This window comes from Hypanus sabinus, chromosome 8 (genome assembly GCF_030144855.1).
Source record: "Hypanus sabinus isolate sHypSab1 chromosome 8, sHypSab1.hap1, whole genome shotgun sequence".
NCBI classification, from domain to species: domain Eukaryota; kingdom Metazoa; phylum Chordata; class Chondrichthyes; order Myliobatiformes; family Dasyatidae; genus Hypanus; species Hypanus sabinus.
In genome coordinates this window covers 57,418,356-57,433,520 of record NC_082713.1, presented here as the reverse complement: position 1 = coordinate 57,433,520, position 15,165 = coordinate 57,418,356, and the positions used below count along the sequence as shown (strand labels likewise).

The 15,165-nt window shown below is 41.0% G+C and overlaps 1 protein-coding gene across 1 annotated transcript in view; it reads left to right on the top strand.

Moving 5' to 3' along the window:
* The window catches only part of drp2 (dystrophin related protein 2), a 91,015-nt gene that overhangs the window by 59,943 nt on the left and 15,907 nt on the right, over nt 1–15,165 (top strand). The window contains exons 15-19 of the mRNA XM_059976516.1: nt 607–743; nt 3,682–3,747; nt 5,035–5,100; nt 7,768–7,926; nt 8,937–9,174. Coding sequence (XP_059832499.1) covers nt 607–743; nt 3,682–3,747; nt 5,035–5,100; nt 7,768–7,926; nt 8,937–9,174 — 666 coding nt within the window. The remainder of the gene's footprint in view (nt 1–606; nt 744–3,681; nt 3,748–5,034; nt 5,101–7,767; nt 7,927–8,936; nt 9,175–15,165) is intronic.

Sequence of the window (15,165 nt, the reverse complement as noted above, 5' to 3'; positions counted from 1 at the left end):
TTTGAATTATGGTAAGACTGATATTGATATTCATAAAAGTCTTGGTGATGAAGAACTCTTGACTCAAATCCATCCTCAACCCGAATCCATCTGAGAAATTTTAGGTTATTGTGCATCTTCATTATGATCTATCTTTTTAATATGTATTTTCTCTTTTTCCCTTGATCTCTCTTCACTGTTTGTCCAGGTTATCTAGACATTTTGATCCAAAACACTGATAAAATAATAATCTTGGCTAAAGGAAATGCAGTGGGTTCAAGATGATTTCTTCCTCCTCTATTCCTGAATGTCCAAATTTGAAGATGCCCCAGCACTGTTTGCTAATGTCACAGATGAAACCTGAAAATTAGTTATAAAAGGGTCAATCCTATAGACATCCAGAGTGCCAGCCCATGCAACAATTCTTCCGTGTTCTTGTCAACTTTAAACTGACAACAATTTTGTTGAATATATATGTGTTCAGGTGAATTGAACTGAGATTATTTCAAAATAAATTTCAACATTCCTGAACAGAATTTTAAAAAACACTCATAGATTCAATCCCATTAAAAGAAGTAAGTGTGCATTACGCCAGCTGGCACCTAAATCCATCTGTTTTTCTCCAAGACAACATCAGGAGAGAATGTGCGAGACTTTGCAAAAACATTGAAAAACAAGTTCCGAACCAAACAGTACTTCAGCAAACATCCACAAAGAGGTTACCTACCTGTACAATCATTGATGGAAGGAGACAACATTGACACGTAAGTCAAACTGTAATTTTGTCCTTAATCTCAAATTAATGCTTTTGGATTATTCATTTCTTGTTCTATTGAAGAATTGTTTTCTTTGAAATATTGTGTATAATTATGTCTTTCTACCTTTACAAGGCAATTGTATTTAATTTTTCACTTCCCTCTTCTTTAAAAATGCCAACAAATATTTGAGTGTAATTCCATGCATATTAGCAATACCCAGACTGGCTCGTAAAGACTTACACTAAGGAATGTTGAATTTTGATAAAATGGTCCAAAATTCTGTCCATAATTACCAATTTTCTCCCTGCTACAGCACTTATTGGTCAGTGTTCCCTGGCTTAGACTTCACAAAAGAAACCACTACTGATCTGACTGGCGAGGCTCTGTCTTGTCAATTGTCAATCCCACTGAGCTAATTTGAGAGCCAACACCCAGGCTGCAGAAAGGAGCAAAGAGCTTGAACAAGCAAGAGAAGGGGGAGGAGCACCAGAGGGAGGTTCTCCCAGTGCCCACTCTTTTCCCTCTTTCACTTTACTTCCTTGCCCACCCATCATCTCCTTTTAGTTGTCCTCCTCCCTTGTCTTTCTTCCTTGGCCTTCTGTCCTCTTCCCTTTCTCCTGCCCTGTATCTCTTTCACCATCCAACTTCCCAGCCTTTACTTCATCCCTCCCCCTTCAGGCTTCACCAACCACCTTGTGTTTCCCTCTCCCCTCCTCATTCCTGACCTTTTATGTCTACTCCTCGGCATCTTTCCAGTCCTGCCGAATGGCCTCAGCCTGAAATGTTGACTGTATTTTTTCCATAGATGCTGCCTGACCTGCAGAGTTCCTCCAGCATTTTGTGTGTGTTCCTAAGAGCTTGAACAATAGGAGTGTATCTGACATTCACAATCATTCATAAGCATCAAAGGCTATTAATGAGTACATAAGTTACCAAAACATCTTATGATAAAAACATTAAATGATTGAAGCCTCCCTTGGTCAGAGTTGACCATGGATAATGCGTCCTAGCTCTCTTGATATGCAAGCCTACAGTAAGGAGAGCATGTTGTTGCCCATGTAGCAAGCTCCCCCCTCTCCATGCATCTGATGAGCTCAAAGGAATGGCAGAAACTGATACAGTTTGGTACCAACAGTGTCGCAGGAGTTGCCAGTCAACATTGAACTCAATGTAGGATTGCCTTAAGGACTCCAGCTCCTGGCTTTTCCCTCAGGATTTACTCCTGAAGCCTTCCCAATGATTGCATATAGCCACAAGGCTGCAGGATCAGTGTTTTCCTTCTTCTAGATGAGCTGCCAACCATGGCCGACAAGCCCCATCTGCCTGATGCGACTGGTTTTAAAGTGCCAGTAACCCTGTTTGTAGAAACAGTTCTGCCAGGCTTAATAGCTGAGCCACATGTGAAGGTCAGGAGCTGGGCTTGGTTGTCAGAGACTATTTGAGGTGCACGCCATTGGGAGCATTTAGTAGGTAGTGGGAGCTTGTCCCCATTGACCCCCTGGCTATAACAACCTTAAGGAACCATTAAAATGATTAAAACATTAAAAAGCACTAGAAAGTATATAAAGACAAACAAAACTAACTCAATTAAAAATGTAAATGAAAAGTAACTTATCTTTCCATTGTAATGAGTGGAGTCATTGGGCCTGCATCAGATTAAAGCAGGTGTAGGTTGAGTGGGCATATTATCTACTGTAGTTACTGGTGGCTTTACAATCCATCACAGAACTCCATGGGGAGACCGGCACTGGGAAGTGACCAGCAAATGCCTAACAGCCTGATGAATGGATTTCAGGCTTTCTACATTTGTGTGCACTTGAAACAGTGACTTTACTGTTAACCCTTATAAAGGGTCTCAGGATAGCTCACTTCCCAAATGGGTGCTAATTTTGGGGTTCACAGGTGTTGGGTTTTGAAGGTTATCAGCAGTCCATTCTTTCTGATCTCTATTGGTGACAATATTTGAAGAAGTATGTGAGGATGTTTGTGAAAGAGAAGAAAATAGAAATGCTAAAGGACTGTAGAAAACCTTTGGCCTAAGCTGTATGACAAGACTCAGTAATGCAGGGAACTGTGACATATTCTTTATTTGTCAAATGTGCCTCAAGACATCAAAGCTTACAGTGAAATGTGTTGTTTTGTGTCAATATGTTCCTGACACCAACATAGTAAGCCCACAACTTACTAATTTTAACCTATTCCTCTTTGGAACATGGGAGGAAACCTGAACATCTCAAGTTAACCCATTAGGAGAGCATCGTCATTCCTCTCCGCACCTTATGGTGCAGCGGGCGGCAACTTTGCTATTTCTTTAGTGTTTTTCTGTTTTTCACAAAGCCGAGTTGCCAGCTCGACACCCAACCCAGCACGAATGGAAAATGTGCAAGGAGCCGGCCAGATTCGAACCCGGGACCACTCGCCTCGAAGTCTGGGGCAGATGCTACTACACCACCAGCCAGCTTATTAGGAGAACGTATAAACTCTGAAAAGAAGCAGAATTGAAGTCAGGTTGCTGGCGCTGTAAAGCGTTATGCTAACCACAATGCTACTAAACTGCTCCATTATCTGAAGATATCTTCTATCAACTTCACCTTGAGGAGAGAAAAGCAACTTAACAATTTGCATAAAACCCAGCCTAAATTAATGTTAACAATGTTGGTTTGAAAAGTAAAGAGACCTACACAGGGGTGCACTTTCTGAAGACACAATAACCAGTTTAGCTATCAAAGGACTCACAATGCTAAATCCTCTACGTTATCGAATCAAATACAGTGTGAGATATTGCATAGTTTTGCATGTAAAGAATGTTATGGAGCAGCTGATGCTTTTAAAACATCATTTACGATAGGTGTGTGTGGTTGTGTGTGTGAGTGCATGCGCATTCGTGCATGTGCATGTGAATACTTGTGTTACTTAGATAGATATATGTTCTTCTATGTTTCAGGCCTGCCACATCTCCAGTGTTGCCACATGCAGATACACACTCCAGGATTGAACATTATGCCAGCAGGTAGATTAATAGGAACAATGACAGAATCCTTCTTTGTAGATATAGTGGAAAATCAACTCTTCTACTGACAAAGCTTGGCATAACTTGTTGAGGATATTTCCTTGAAAATATCATCAGCACTTGTAGAGATCTATTGCATTAATCTATTACTGTGTGTCTTGCTGCATTTCAGTCAATGGTGCCTGGTCTCTAGGACTCAGGTCTTTTGTGTATTTCCTATGCACAGTGTATCACCGTAGATCATGCAAAAGAAAATTGCAGGTAAGCCCAAGTAGTTGGGTGTGCAAAGTGAGACATCAGATCAAGGCATGGAAGGTCATCAAGGCTAGAGGTCCATAGAAGTCATTGGACTGGCTGTAGGGAGTGAGAAAAGCAATCAGCTTGGAACCAAGATGGGTCAACAGATTAGGAGTTGTAAATCTTCTGCTGTCAAAGAAAGGGGTTGGTAGTGGAATTAGCTGAGGGACATGTCTGGAGAAAGTGAGAGGTACGTCATTTCTCCACTGAAGTATTTTGATTAATGGAAGAACTTGTGAGTCAGATACCTGGGGTTTTATTGATACTTTCTTAGAAGCCCCATTAAATTGTACATGTACCGTACATAGGAAGAGTATCATATAAAACTGGCACTTTTGAGAGTCACACTTGTGACAGACATCAATGGCAAATACACTTTGAATTAGCAAACTTCATCAGTTCTCCAAATAAATGTAACTCGTGTTGCTGTGTGCACTTGCAACATGGATAATGGCATATCCATTCAAGCATAACCTTTGAAGAGAAATGTCTCATCAAATTTCCAAGTTGATGCAATTCAATCCTGAAAAATGTGTTATTGCAAACATCAGGTATAGTGCACTGGGCATTAAGATTTACCTACATCTTTCTGACGTTCAGAAACATCCATAAATTTTGATATTTTGATGGGCACCTGAGTTTTACAGATGTCAGAGTCTTTGTTCAGCTGTTTTGTGATTGTTGCTTATTCTGCTGATATTCTTGTGATATCATTTATGCCATAAAGAGCTTTGTGTCCCTTATTGTAGACCAGAGGTGAATGCTGACAACTCACCATTGACCACACATTTTATGCAATCTTTTTATTTTAAGAAACGATTTAAAGTGCCTTTGGTGAGTCCTGTTTTGTTGACGGTATATCAATCCAGAAATGCGATTGAAAGATCTGAATCAATTAAGTGCACCTTTCTGGGATTTTTGAAGCTGTCAATATGTGCTTTTAATGCACAAGTCGTTCATTAAAATAATGTTTACTTTGCTTCTTTGTAGGCTTGCAGAAATGGAAAGTAAAAACTGTTCCTTCTTCAGTGGCAGCCTTTCACCTGATGAAAGTGTGTAAGTATTTTAATATGATTTTTAACTCTTGCACACAGAATGCAACCAATAAAATAACTGCTGCAGCAAAAGAAAATTGTGATTATCTATTTCATATAACTTCTTGAAATCATTGTTGTGATTGCAATAAAAATAAAACATGACATTAATAACAATTCAAATGAATTGAACTGAATTGACTATCTCTTACATCCTTCACATACATGAGGAGTAGAAATCGTTACATTATGTCTCCATCTAAATGTGTCATGTGCAATCATAGTAATTTATAATAAATAGAACATTCAAATCAGCATGAGTTCATCAGTCAGATGACCTGGTGGAATAAGCTGTCCCGGAGCCTGCTGGTCCTGGCTTTTATGCTGTGGTACCATTTCCTAGATGGTCGCAGCTGGAATAGATTGTGTTTGGGATGACTTGGTAGGACAATGATCCTACAGGCCCTTTTTACACACCTGTCCTTGTAAATGTCCTGAATTATGGGAAGTTCACATCTACAGATGAACTGGGCTGTCTGCACAACTCTCTGCAGAGTCCTGCGATTAAGGGAGGTACAGTTCCCATACCAGGCAGTGATGCAGCCAGTCAGGATGCTCTCAATTGTGCCCCTGTAGGAAGTTCTTAGGATCTGGGAGCCCCTACCAAACTTCCTCAACTGTCTGAGGTGAAAGAGGCGCTGTTGTGCCTTTTTCACCACACAGCTGGTGTGTACAGACCACGTGAGATCCTCGGTGATGTGGATGCTGAGGAACTTAAAGCTGTTCACCCTCTCAACCCCAGATCCATTGATGTCAGTAGGGGTTAGTCCGCCTCCATTCCTCCTGCAATCCACAACCAGCTCCTTTTTTTTTACAACATTGAGGGAGAGGTTGTTTTCTTGACACCACTGTGTCAGAGAGATGACTTCTTCTCTGTAGGCTGCCTCATTATTGTTTGAGATAAGGCCAATCAATGTAGTGTCATCGGCAAATTTAATTTGCAGATTGGGGCAGTGGGTGGTGATACAGTCATGGATATACAGGGAGTAAAGGAGGGGACTCAGTACACAGCACTGAGGGGCACCTGTGTTGAGAGTCAGAGGGTTGGAGGTGAGGGAGCCACTCTTACAACCTGCTGGCGATCTGGCAGGAAGTCCAGGATCCAGCTGCATAAGGCAGGGTCAGGGCCGAAAAAGATGAAATAACCTAATATTTATATAGCTCTTTACATAGCTCCAGAATTGTAGAATATATCTACAATTAAAGTTCTTTTGGAAATGGTATTCCTGCACTGTTGGAAGAACAGCGGTCAATTTGCATACAGGGAGGTCCCACAAAAATTAATGTTAAAACAACAAGACCATCTTCTTGAATCAGGTGGTGTGAGATGGAACAGAACATACAAAATATTACTCCTTGTAGAGAATGAAATACTCATAAAACCTATCTGTGAATTCAAAAACTCCGACTGCATTTTAAGATGTAGAGTTGAGACTTTATTGGATAATAAAAGTGCATGTGTCAAATGATAACAATATATTCCACTTCCGGCATGCACAGCCAGCTGAGAAAAATATCATGTGAATGATATATCCAGGGCTGCCAGTACACGTTCTGCCGCACACTGAGATGTTCTTCTGATTGACTGATTTATGATGGAACTACCGTTACTTGGCTATCTAGGTGCGTGAAACCCCACAGAGGAATAAAAGTGCAACTTGACTAACTGCAGCCGAGCGTTTGGATTACAGCAGTGCAGTAAGGCCTGCTAATGTTCAATTCCGTTTTCTATTTCTACATTAATAACACAGCAGCTAATACAGACAGAATTCCTTTCTTCAGAATTGTTGGAACTCAAACTGTTTGTAAAATTGGAAATGAACAAAAACTGGGTGGAAGAGGATCATAGAAGCAGCTACGACCAGAGGGGGAGCAGGCACTCAAATAGGGGCTGCCAGCCTGCTTCGCTGATTCTGTGACTGAACAAATGAATCTGCTCAGTGCACCCCGCTCTTGACCAATACGGTACTCAATTCCTGTGGCCCATTCCCATTCAGAAGATGCCTGCAGCACCACTGCAACCATCGGTTCTCCCGGTCCTGTTTACTTATTGGTAAGAATAGGGTCTGGTTTACTTGTCCATATGTTGGGCATTTGTAAGCTGAGGAGCATCTCCTCCCCATCATTCACCATTAGTTCAATATGTGCACACCGGATACTTGTAGCAAAGCTTCACCTAATAGTTTGTGACCTTTTCACATGATGTCCTCTCATGTGAATCTAACAGCAGCAAAGGTTAAATGCAGAGATACCTGCCAGTTACTGTGCATCCAGTAATGAAAAATATCTGCCTTGTTCCTTTGTATTCTAGTACAACTCCTCTGGGTCTTTCTGCCCTGACATAAAACAAAGGGTCAAATTCAGGACAAATCAATACTTGTTAGTTGTCTCTGTCACACATCGTTACACGGCCATCAGAGAAAAGCAACATGATGTACATTGTGAAGAAAATTCGAATGCCATTATACCTATGTAAATAGATGTATCCAATCTAATCCTGAATTGATTCATTAGGGCATTACTTTTGATTGCTTTAAGTAGAAATAAACGTGACATGCAGATAGTTCCCTATAGAGATAGAGGCAGCTGTGATTGAAAGATTTATGGAGTACTCTTTATGTAAATACAGAGATGATGAACAGTTGGTGGTTCAGTATTTCAGCCCTGAGACAGATCAAGATTCTCCTCAAAATCCAACTCACAGTCCAAACCAGCTCTTGGGTGCTCTGGACACAGAAGAGAAGACAGAACTTGAGGCCATTATTGGACACCTTGAAAACGAGAATAGGTATGACTAACTGCTGCCTTACTCTTGAAGATGATGTATAGACCCAGATAGTCAAATATAGCCTTGTCCAGTTCTGTCATAAAATAAAAACAAACAATTCTGGAAATAGTCAGCAGGTTAGGCTGCATCTGTGGAAAGAGGAACTTAATAATTCAAATCAATAAGGTCATCAACCTGAAACATTATTTCAGAAGATCATCAATCTGCTTCTCTCTTCATAGATGTCGTCTGACTGATTACTATTTCCTCTTCTTCTTTTAACCTCTGATACTTGTGCTTCTTGTTTTTCATACAATGTATTCTAAAATATGAGCTATCCTGTAGACTTGTAGATGCAGTTGTAGATGTAGCCTAAATGCAAGCTATGCTATTAAAGAAAACTCCACAGAAAGGGCTGGGAAAGAGAGTAGATTTATCTTTGGGTCGTTGATCTCAGTCTGAGAGAAACTGATCAGATAAAAGGATAATGTTTCTTTTCAGCTATAGCTGAGTCAACTATTTTCCAAGTGCAGTCAGTTCTATACCACAAAGCTAACCATAAAGGAGTATCCTCTATTAAGAATAAGCAACCTCACTCGTAGCTTGATGGCACAGTGAATGAGGAGATTTATCTCATACAGCAGAGTTGACAGTATGTAATGGAACAGTATAAGAAACCATTATCTGAATTGGCAGTCATTGTTGCTGACACAATGAGAAAGCGTCCTCACAATAGGTTCCTGGTATAGATTCATCTTAAATTCTGGAGTGCAATATTTCATCCACTTACAACCATAGGTACTCACAAGTTATGTATGTGGCAGTATCCTGCCCCATGAAGTGTTTCCATCAGTGTAATAAAGAATATTGTGTGGAATTTCCAAACCCACCCCCACAACAACTACTGCATTTAAGGAGAGAGGAAAGGTCAGATCCCTGTGTGTTGTAACATTCACTACCTACATAAAATATTAAAGAAGAATCACAACAAATGCAAAGATTGAGTTAATTCAATTAAAAATTCTCCCAAGAATTTTGCAGGAAGAATATAGGCGACTGAAATGGAAGCACGAAGAAGCGGCGTTGTCTTCCTCTATGCAGGACAGATCACCCAGCTCCCCTCTGAGTTCTCAGGACACAGAGCTTCTTGCTGAGGCACGGCTGCTCCGACAGCATAAATCCCGACTGGAGACCAGGATGCAGATCTTGGAAGATCACAATAAACAACTGGAATCTCAACTCGGAAGACTCCGGGAGCTGTTACTACAGGTGAGAGAGTCAAGACAGGTAGGAAATCGCAAGTGCAACCATACAGTAAGATCCTTCTCCACAAATGGGCAATTATTTTATTGGAATGGGATATATTAAGTAACTCATAGGTACTGTAGCATCTTTCACTTTTTTGCAGACTGATACTGAATATTCTGTTCACATCTTTGCAGTCTTGTTTTCTCTTCAATGAAGAGCAGCTTGGCATTTTGGATGCTAAAGGTCAAAAATGATACAAATCATTTTGACCAACTATGCATATATAAAATCCAAATAGCAAACTCTTCCAAAGAGCATCTTTTTCACTATTAAACAAAAGTAATAATAAAGTATTTATTCATATCCTTGTTTCCCTAGAATTGAAGATCTATAAAAAAAAAAGATGGTCTTAGGAACATAGAAACATAAAACCTACAGCACAACACAGGCCCTTCAGCCCACAACGCTGTGCCAAACACGTCCCTACCTTAGAACTACCTAGGCTTTACCCAAAGCCTTCTATTTTTCTAAGCTCCATGTGGCCATCCAGGAGTCTTTTAAAAGACCCTATCGTTTCTGCATCCACCACCACCACCGGCAGCCCATTCAACACACTCACCACTCTCTGTGTAAAAAACTTACCCCTGACATCTCCACTGTACCTACTTTCAAGCACATTAAAACTATGTCCTCTTGTGGCAGCCATTTCAGCCCTGGGGGAAAAGCCTCTGACTATCCACATGATCGATGCCTCTCATCATCTTGTACACCTCTATCAGGTCACCTCTCGTCCTCTGTCACTCCAAGGAGAAAAGGCCGAGTTCACTCAACCTATGCTCCCCAATCCAGGTAACATCCTTGAAAATCTCCTCTGCACCCTTTCTATGATTTCCATGTCCTTCCTGTAGTGAGGCGACCAGAGCTGAGCACAGTACTCCAAGTGAGGTCTGACCAGGGTCCTATAAAGCTGCAACATTGCTTCTCGGCTCTTAAACTCAATCCCATGATTGATGAAGGCCAATTCACTGTAAGCCTTCTTAACCACAGAGTCAACCTGCGTAGCAGCTTTGAGTGTCCTATGGACTCGGACCCCAAGATCCCTCTGATCCTCCACACTGCCAAGAGTCTTACCGTTAATGCTATTAACCTGTTTTAACCTGTTTTGATTGTTTTAACCCACAATTTGAGAAGGAGAAGGGAAAATTGGATGTGTCAGTATTACAGTTGAACAAAGGGAACTATGGAGCTATGAGGGAGGGGCTGGCCAAAGTTCAATGGAACAATACCCTAGCAGGGAAGACAGTGGAACAACAATGGCAGGTATTTCTGGGAATAATGCAGAAGGTGCAGGATCGGTTCATTCCAAAGAGGAAGAAAGATCCTAAGGGGAGTAAGGGGCGGCCGTGGCTGACGAGGGCAGTAAAGGGCAGTATAAAAATAAAAGAGAAGAAGTATAACATAGCAAAGATGAGCTGGAAACCAGAGGACTGTGGAGCTTTTAAAGAGCAACAGAAGAGAACAAAAAAGGCAATACACCAAGAAAAAATGAGGTACAAAGGCAAACTAGCCAAGAATATAAAGGAGGATAGTAAAAGCTTCTTTAGGTATGTGAATAGCGAAAAAATAGTTAAGACCAAAATTGGGCCATTGAAGACAGAAACGGGTGAATTTATTATGGGGAACAAGGAAATGGCAGATGAGTTGAACAGGTACTTTGGATCTGTCTTCACGAGGGAAGACACAAACAATCTCCCAGAAGTAATAGTGGCCAAAGGAACTAGGGTAAAGGATGAACTGAAGGAAATTTATATTAGGCAAGAAACAGTGTTGGATAGACTGTTGAGTCTGAAGGCTGATAAGTCCCCGGGACCTGATGGTCTGCATCCCTGGGTACTTAAAGAGGTGGCTCTAGAAATCGTGGATGCATTGGTAATCATTTTCCAATGTTCTATAGATTCAGGAACAGTTCCTGCTGATTGGAGGGTGGCTAATGTTGTCCCACTTTTCAAGAAAGGAGGGAGAGAGAAAACAGGGAATTATAGACCGGTTAGCTTGGCATCAATGGTGGGAAAAATGCCGGAGTCAATTATAAAAGAGGAAATTATGACACATTTGGATAGCAGTAGAAGGATCAGTCCGAGTCAGCATGGATTTATGAAGGGAAAATCATGCCTGACTAATCTGCTGGAGTTTTTTGAGGATGTAACTATGAAAATGGACAAGGGAGAGCCAGTGGATGTAGTGTACCTGGACTTCCAGAAAGCTTTTGATAAAGTCCCACATAGGAGATTAGTGGGCAAAATTAGGGCACATGGTATTGGGGGCAGAGTGCTGACATGGATTGAAAATTGGCTGCTGACAGGAAACAAAGAGTAGTGATTAACGGGTCCCTTTCGGAAAGGCAGGCTGTGACCAGTGGGATACCACAACGTTCGGTGCTGGGACCACAGCTGTTTACAATATACATTAATGATTTAGATGAAGGGATTAAAAGTATCATTAGCAAATTTGCTGATGACACAAAGCTGGGTGGCAGTGTGAAATGTCAGGAGGATGTTATGAGAATGCAGGGTGACTTGGACAGGTTGGGTGAGTGGGAAAATGTATGGCAGATGCAGTTTAATGTGGATAAATGTGAGGTTACCCACTTTGGTGGCAAGAACAGGAAGGCAGATTACTATCTAAATGGAGTTAAGTTAGGAAAAGGGGAAGTACAATGAGATCTAGGTGTTCTTGTACATCAGTCAGTGAAAGCAAGCATGCAGGTGCAGCAGGCAGTGAAGAAAGCTAATGGCATGCTGGCTTTTATAACAAGGGGAATTGAGTATTGGAGTAAAGAGGTCCTTCTGCAGCTGTACAGGGCCCTGGTGAGACCCCACCTGGAGTATTGTGTACAGTTTTGGTCTCCAAATTTGAGGAAGGACATTCTTGCTATTGAGGGAGTGCAGCGTAGGTTCACAAGGTTAATTCCCAGAATGGCGGGACTGTCATATGTTAAAAGATTGGAGTGACTGGGCTTGTATACACTGGAATTTAGAAGGATGAGAGGGGATCTGATTGAAACATATAAGATTATTAAGGGATTGGACACACTGGAGGCAGGAAGCATGTTCCCGCTGATGGGTGAGTCCAGAACTAGAGGCCACAGTTTAAGAATAAGTGGTAGGCCATTTAGAACAGAGATGAGGAAAAACTTTTTCACCCAGAGAGTGGTGGATATGTGGAATGCTCTGCTGCAGAAGGCAGTGGAGGCCAAGTCTCTGGATGCATTCAAGAGAGAGTTAGATAGAGCTCTTATAGATAGTGGGGTCAAGGGATATGGGGAGAGGGCAGGAACAGGGTACTGATTGTGTATGATCAGCCACGATCACAGTGAATGGCGGTGCTGGCTAGAAGGGCTGAATGGCCTACTCCTGCACCTACTGTCTATTGTCTATTGCTATATTCTGCCATCATATTTGATTGTGATTATAAAACAATTTTAATAGCAGAATTATTTTGTTACCTTTCAATGACTTAAAAATAAAATTTGGGTCACCCTAATGCTCTTTGTGAAAGTGCCATAAATATTGAATTTTGAGGTGCACAGAACTCTATCATTAGTTCTCACTATATATCAGAAGCCCTATAGATCGAATGCAAAATTTAGACTCCTTGCTGTGCTCTCTGCAGACAGATCTTAGAAAGTTATAAAACAATTGACATTCTTCCAGCTACATTGGACCATTGCCATCATTAAATGAATGGATGGTGCAATGATGGGGTGATGGATGACTGCTCCCAGCAGGTCAAACAGACTTGGAAGGACTGGTGAAAAACAATGCCTTTCAGGGGCATGTTCTTTTGCAAAGGAATAGTAGAAGCCTTCAATGTTATAGACAGATACTTCCAGCAGCCCATTTACAGGGGGATCCCTGTAAAAAGTAATTTCACATGAACAGGTGAAATGCTTGCTTCTGTGGGGTGAAATTAAAAGAGACCAAATCTTCTCTGCTTGAGAATGGAGGTTCGGCGACCTCTCTCACGTAGTGAACAGCAGCAAACGGAGAGGTGTGTCAGAGATCTGCAGCTTGCAATGACCCTAAGGCTAGAAAAACGAGAATGAAATCCACACACAAAGCGCTTACAGGCATGTGCATGAGGCTGTATTCGCCTCCAGAGGTCAGAATAACAAAAGACGCAGTTCAACCATTGACCCTTTAGATAATATGCTTTCAGGGGATACTGGATTTTCCTGTGACAAAATAAGAATCATTTTCAGACAAATAAGGCTGAAAATTTTACTATGCAATACTTTTCTTGTTGCTCCCCTGGTTCTTCTATTAGTGGAGTTTCTACACTGGGGAGCCACTGAAAATCATGCGAACATCAGAAACAGAATTCCCAAGAAGTGCTGAGACAGCCAAAAATGACCTCATTTTTCCCCAAGTCTAGACCCATTTTTAACTGTAAAACTCTGTTTTCTTTGAAATGAAACAAAGAGGTTTCTAAGGCTTCAGTGTCTTTCTCAGAATTAAAGTCGACTACTTTTGATGTGTTGTCATTTTTGTAACTTGGACAAAGCAGCAGCCAATTCGGAGATAGAATGCACCTAGTAATTGCAGCAGAATTAATGGCCCTTCAAGATGCCGATCAAGAAAGCAAGGTAACCCTTGCTCTTCACCAAAATAGTCTGGAATCTTTAACATCCACCTGACAGGGTAATGAAAGGCTGTTCTTAAACATGATATACAGCACCTGCTGAGGTGCAGCACCACACAGGGTTGCACTGAAGAGTCAGCTCACATTGTCTAACCTATCTCTGCAGAGGCATTTCAACTGCATTTTCAGAAGCTCTAAAAGCTTCTCTCATTAAAGCTCTGCAGCAAAAGTGAAGATCTGTGAAGTTGTCTCAGAAGCATTTAAAATTAATTTTAAAATTAAATTTAGCACTAAAACACAGAGTATTGATTAGTTGAGCACCGACAGGAGAGGAGCCAATCTGGAGTTCTGCAAAACTCTCTGTTAACATGTCACAGAAAATATAAATCTACTACTTTCCCAACATTGAGCAAGAAATAGTTTGACGAATTTTTAATCTAATCGATTTTGATGGCTTGAATTGTGTGAATGTAAGTGAATGACATTTGCAGAAGTTTGAAAATAACCTTTGGTTTTTCTTCTCTGGGTTGTAAGTTAGATGAGAGTGATCAGTGGTGATACTGGCATGGGTCACACTGACTCCCTCATCGCACATCAATCCAACCTCAGGCCTGACTCTTCATCAGGCCCTTCCGGAGCGACCTGCAGTTTACTCTGGAGAACCACAAAATCCATGACAGAATTAAATCCCATTTCTAACCAAAAATTACTTTTGAATGAAGAAGGAATCCAAATAGGGAGACACGGTAACTTGTATTCAGCGTACTTTATAACTCCATTGTGAGACTTTGTAATTAATAGTTCGGCACAAAGCTTCACAAGGCAAAACATTTAACAGAATTTCAAGACCAGTGATCAGCATGATTTAACTTTTCACCAGGGACTCTGAATCATAAAATTTGCCCACTGTTTAATAGATATATTAGTGACATAGAACAGAGAAAAATCAATATTGCAACAACTTAGTTTATAATCCAGTAGCCGGCCATCTTGTTTGCACACCATCAATCCTCACAGAGGTAACTAATTAGAATATCAACATTAGGCAAACAAGTATTGGAAAACAGCCTCATGCATCACTGGTGACTTTGCTGATCAATATATTGAGTGCCAGAGTCGACACTGTTTCATTAATCATATAAATAATTTGCTGTAATATTTTCAGATTGTAAGCATAAGCCCCTCACAACTCTCTCGTTGTGTTTTACTCCATCGGAGCCTTTCTGTGCTATATATCATCCATGTATAGGAGATAACTCTGGTTTTAGTTCTCCTTGCTGTGAAGCTTCTGTGTAGTCCATGAGTTCTCAAATGTAATGTAGTGTGTGTGAATCTTTATAAATGTCTGTATGAATCCTGGATTCAATGGCT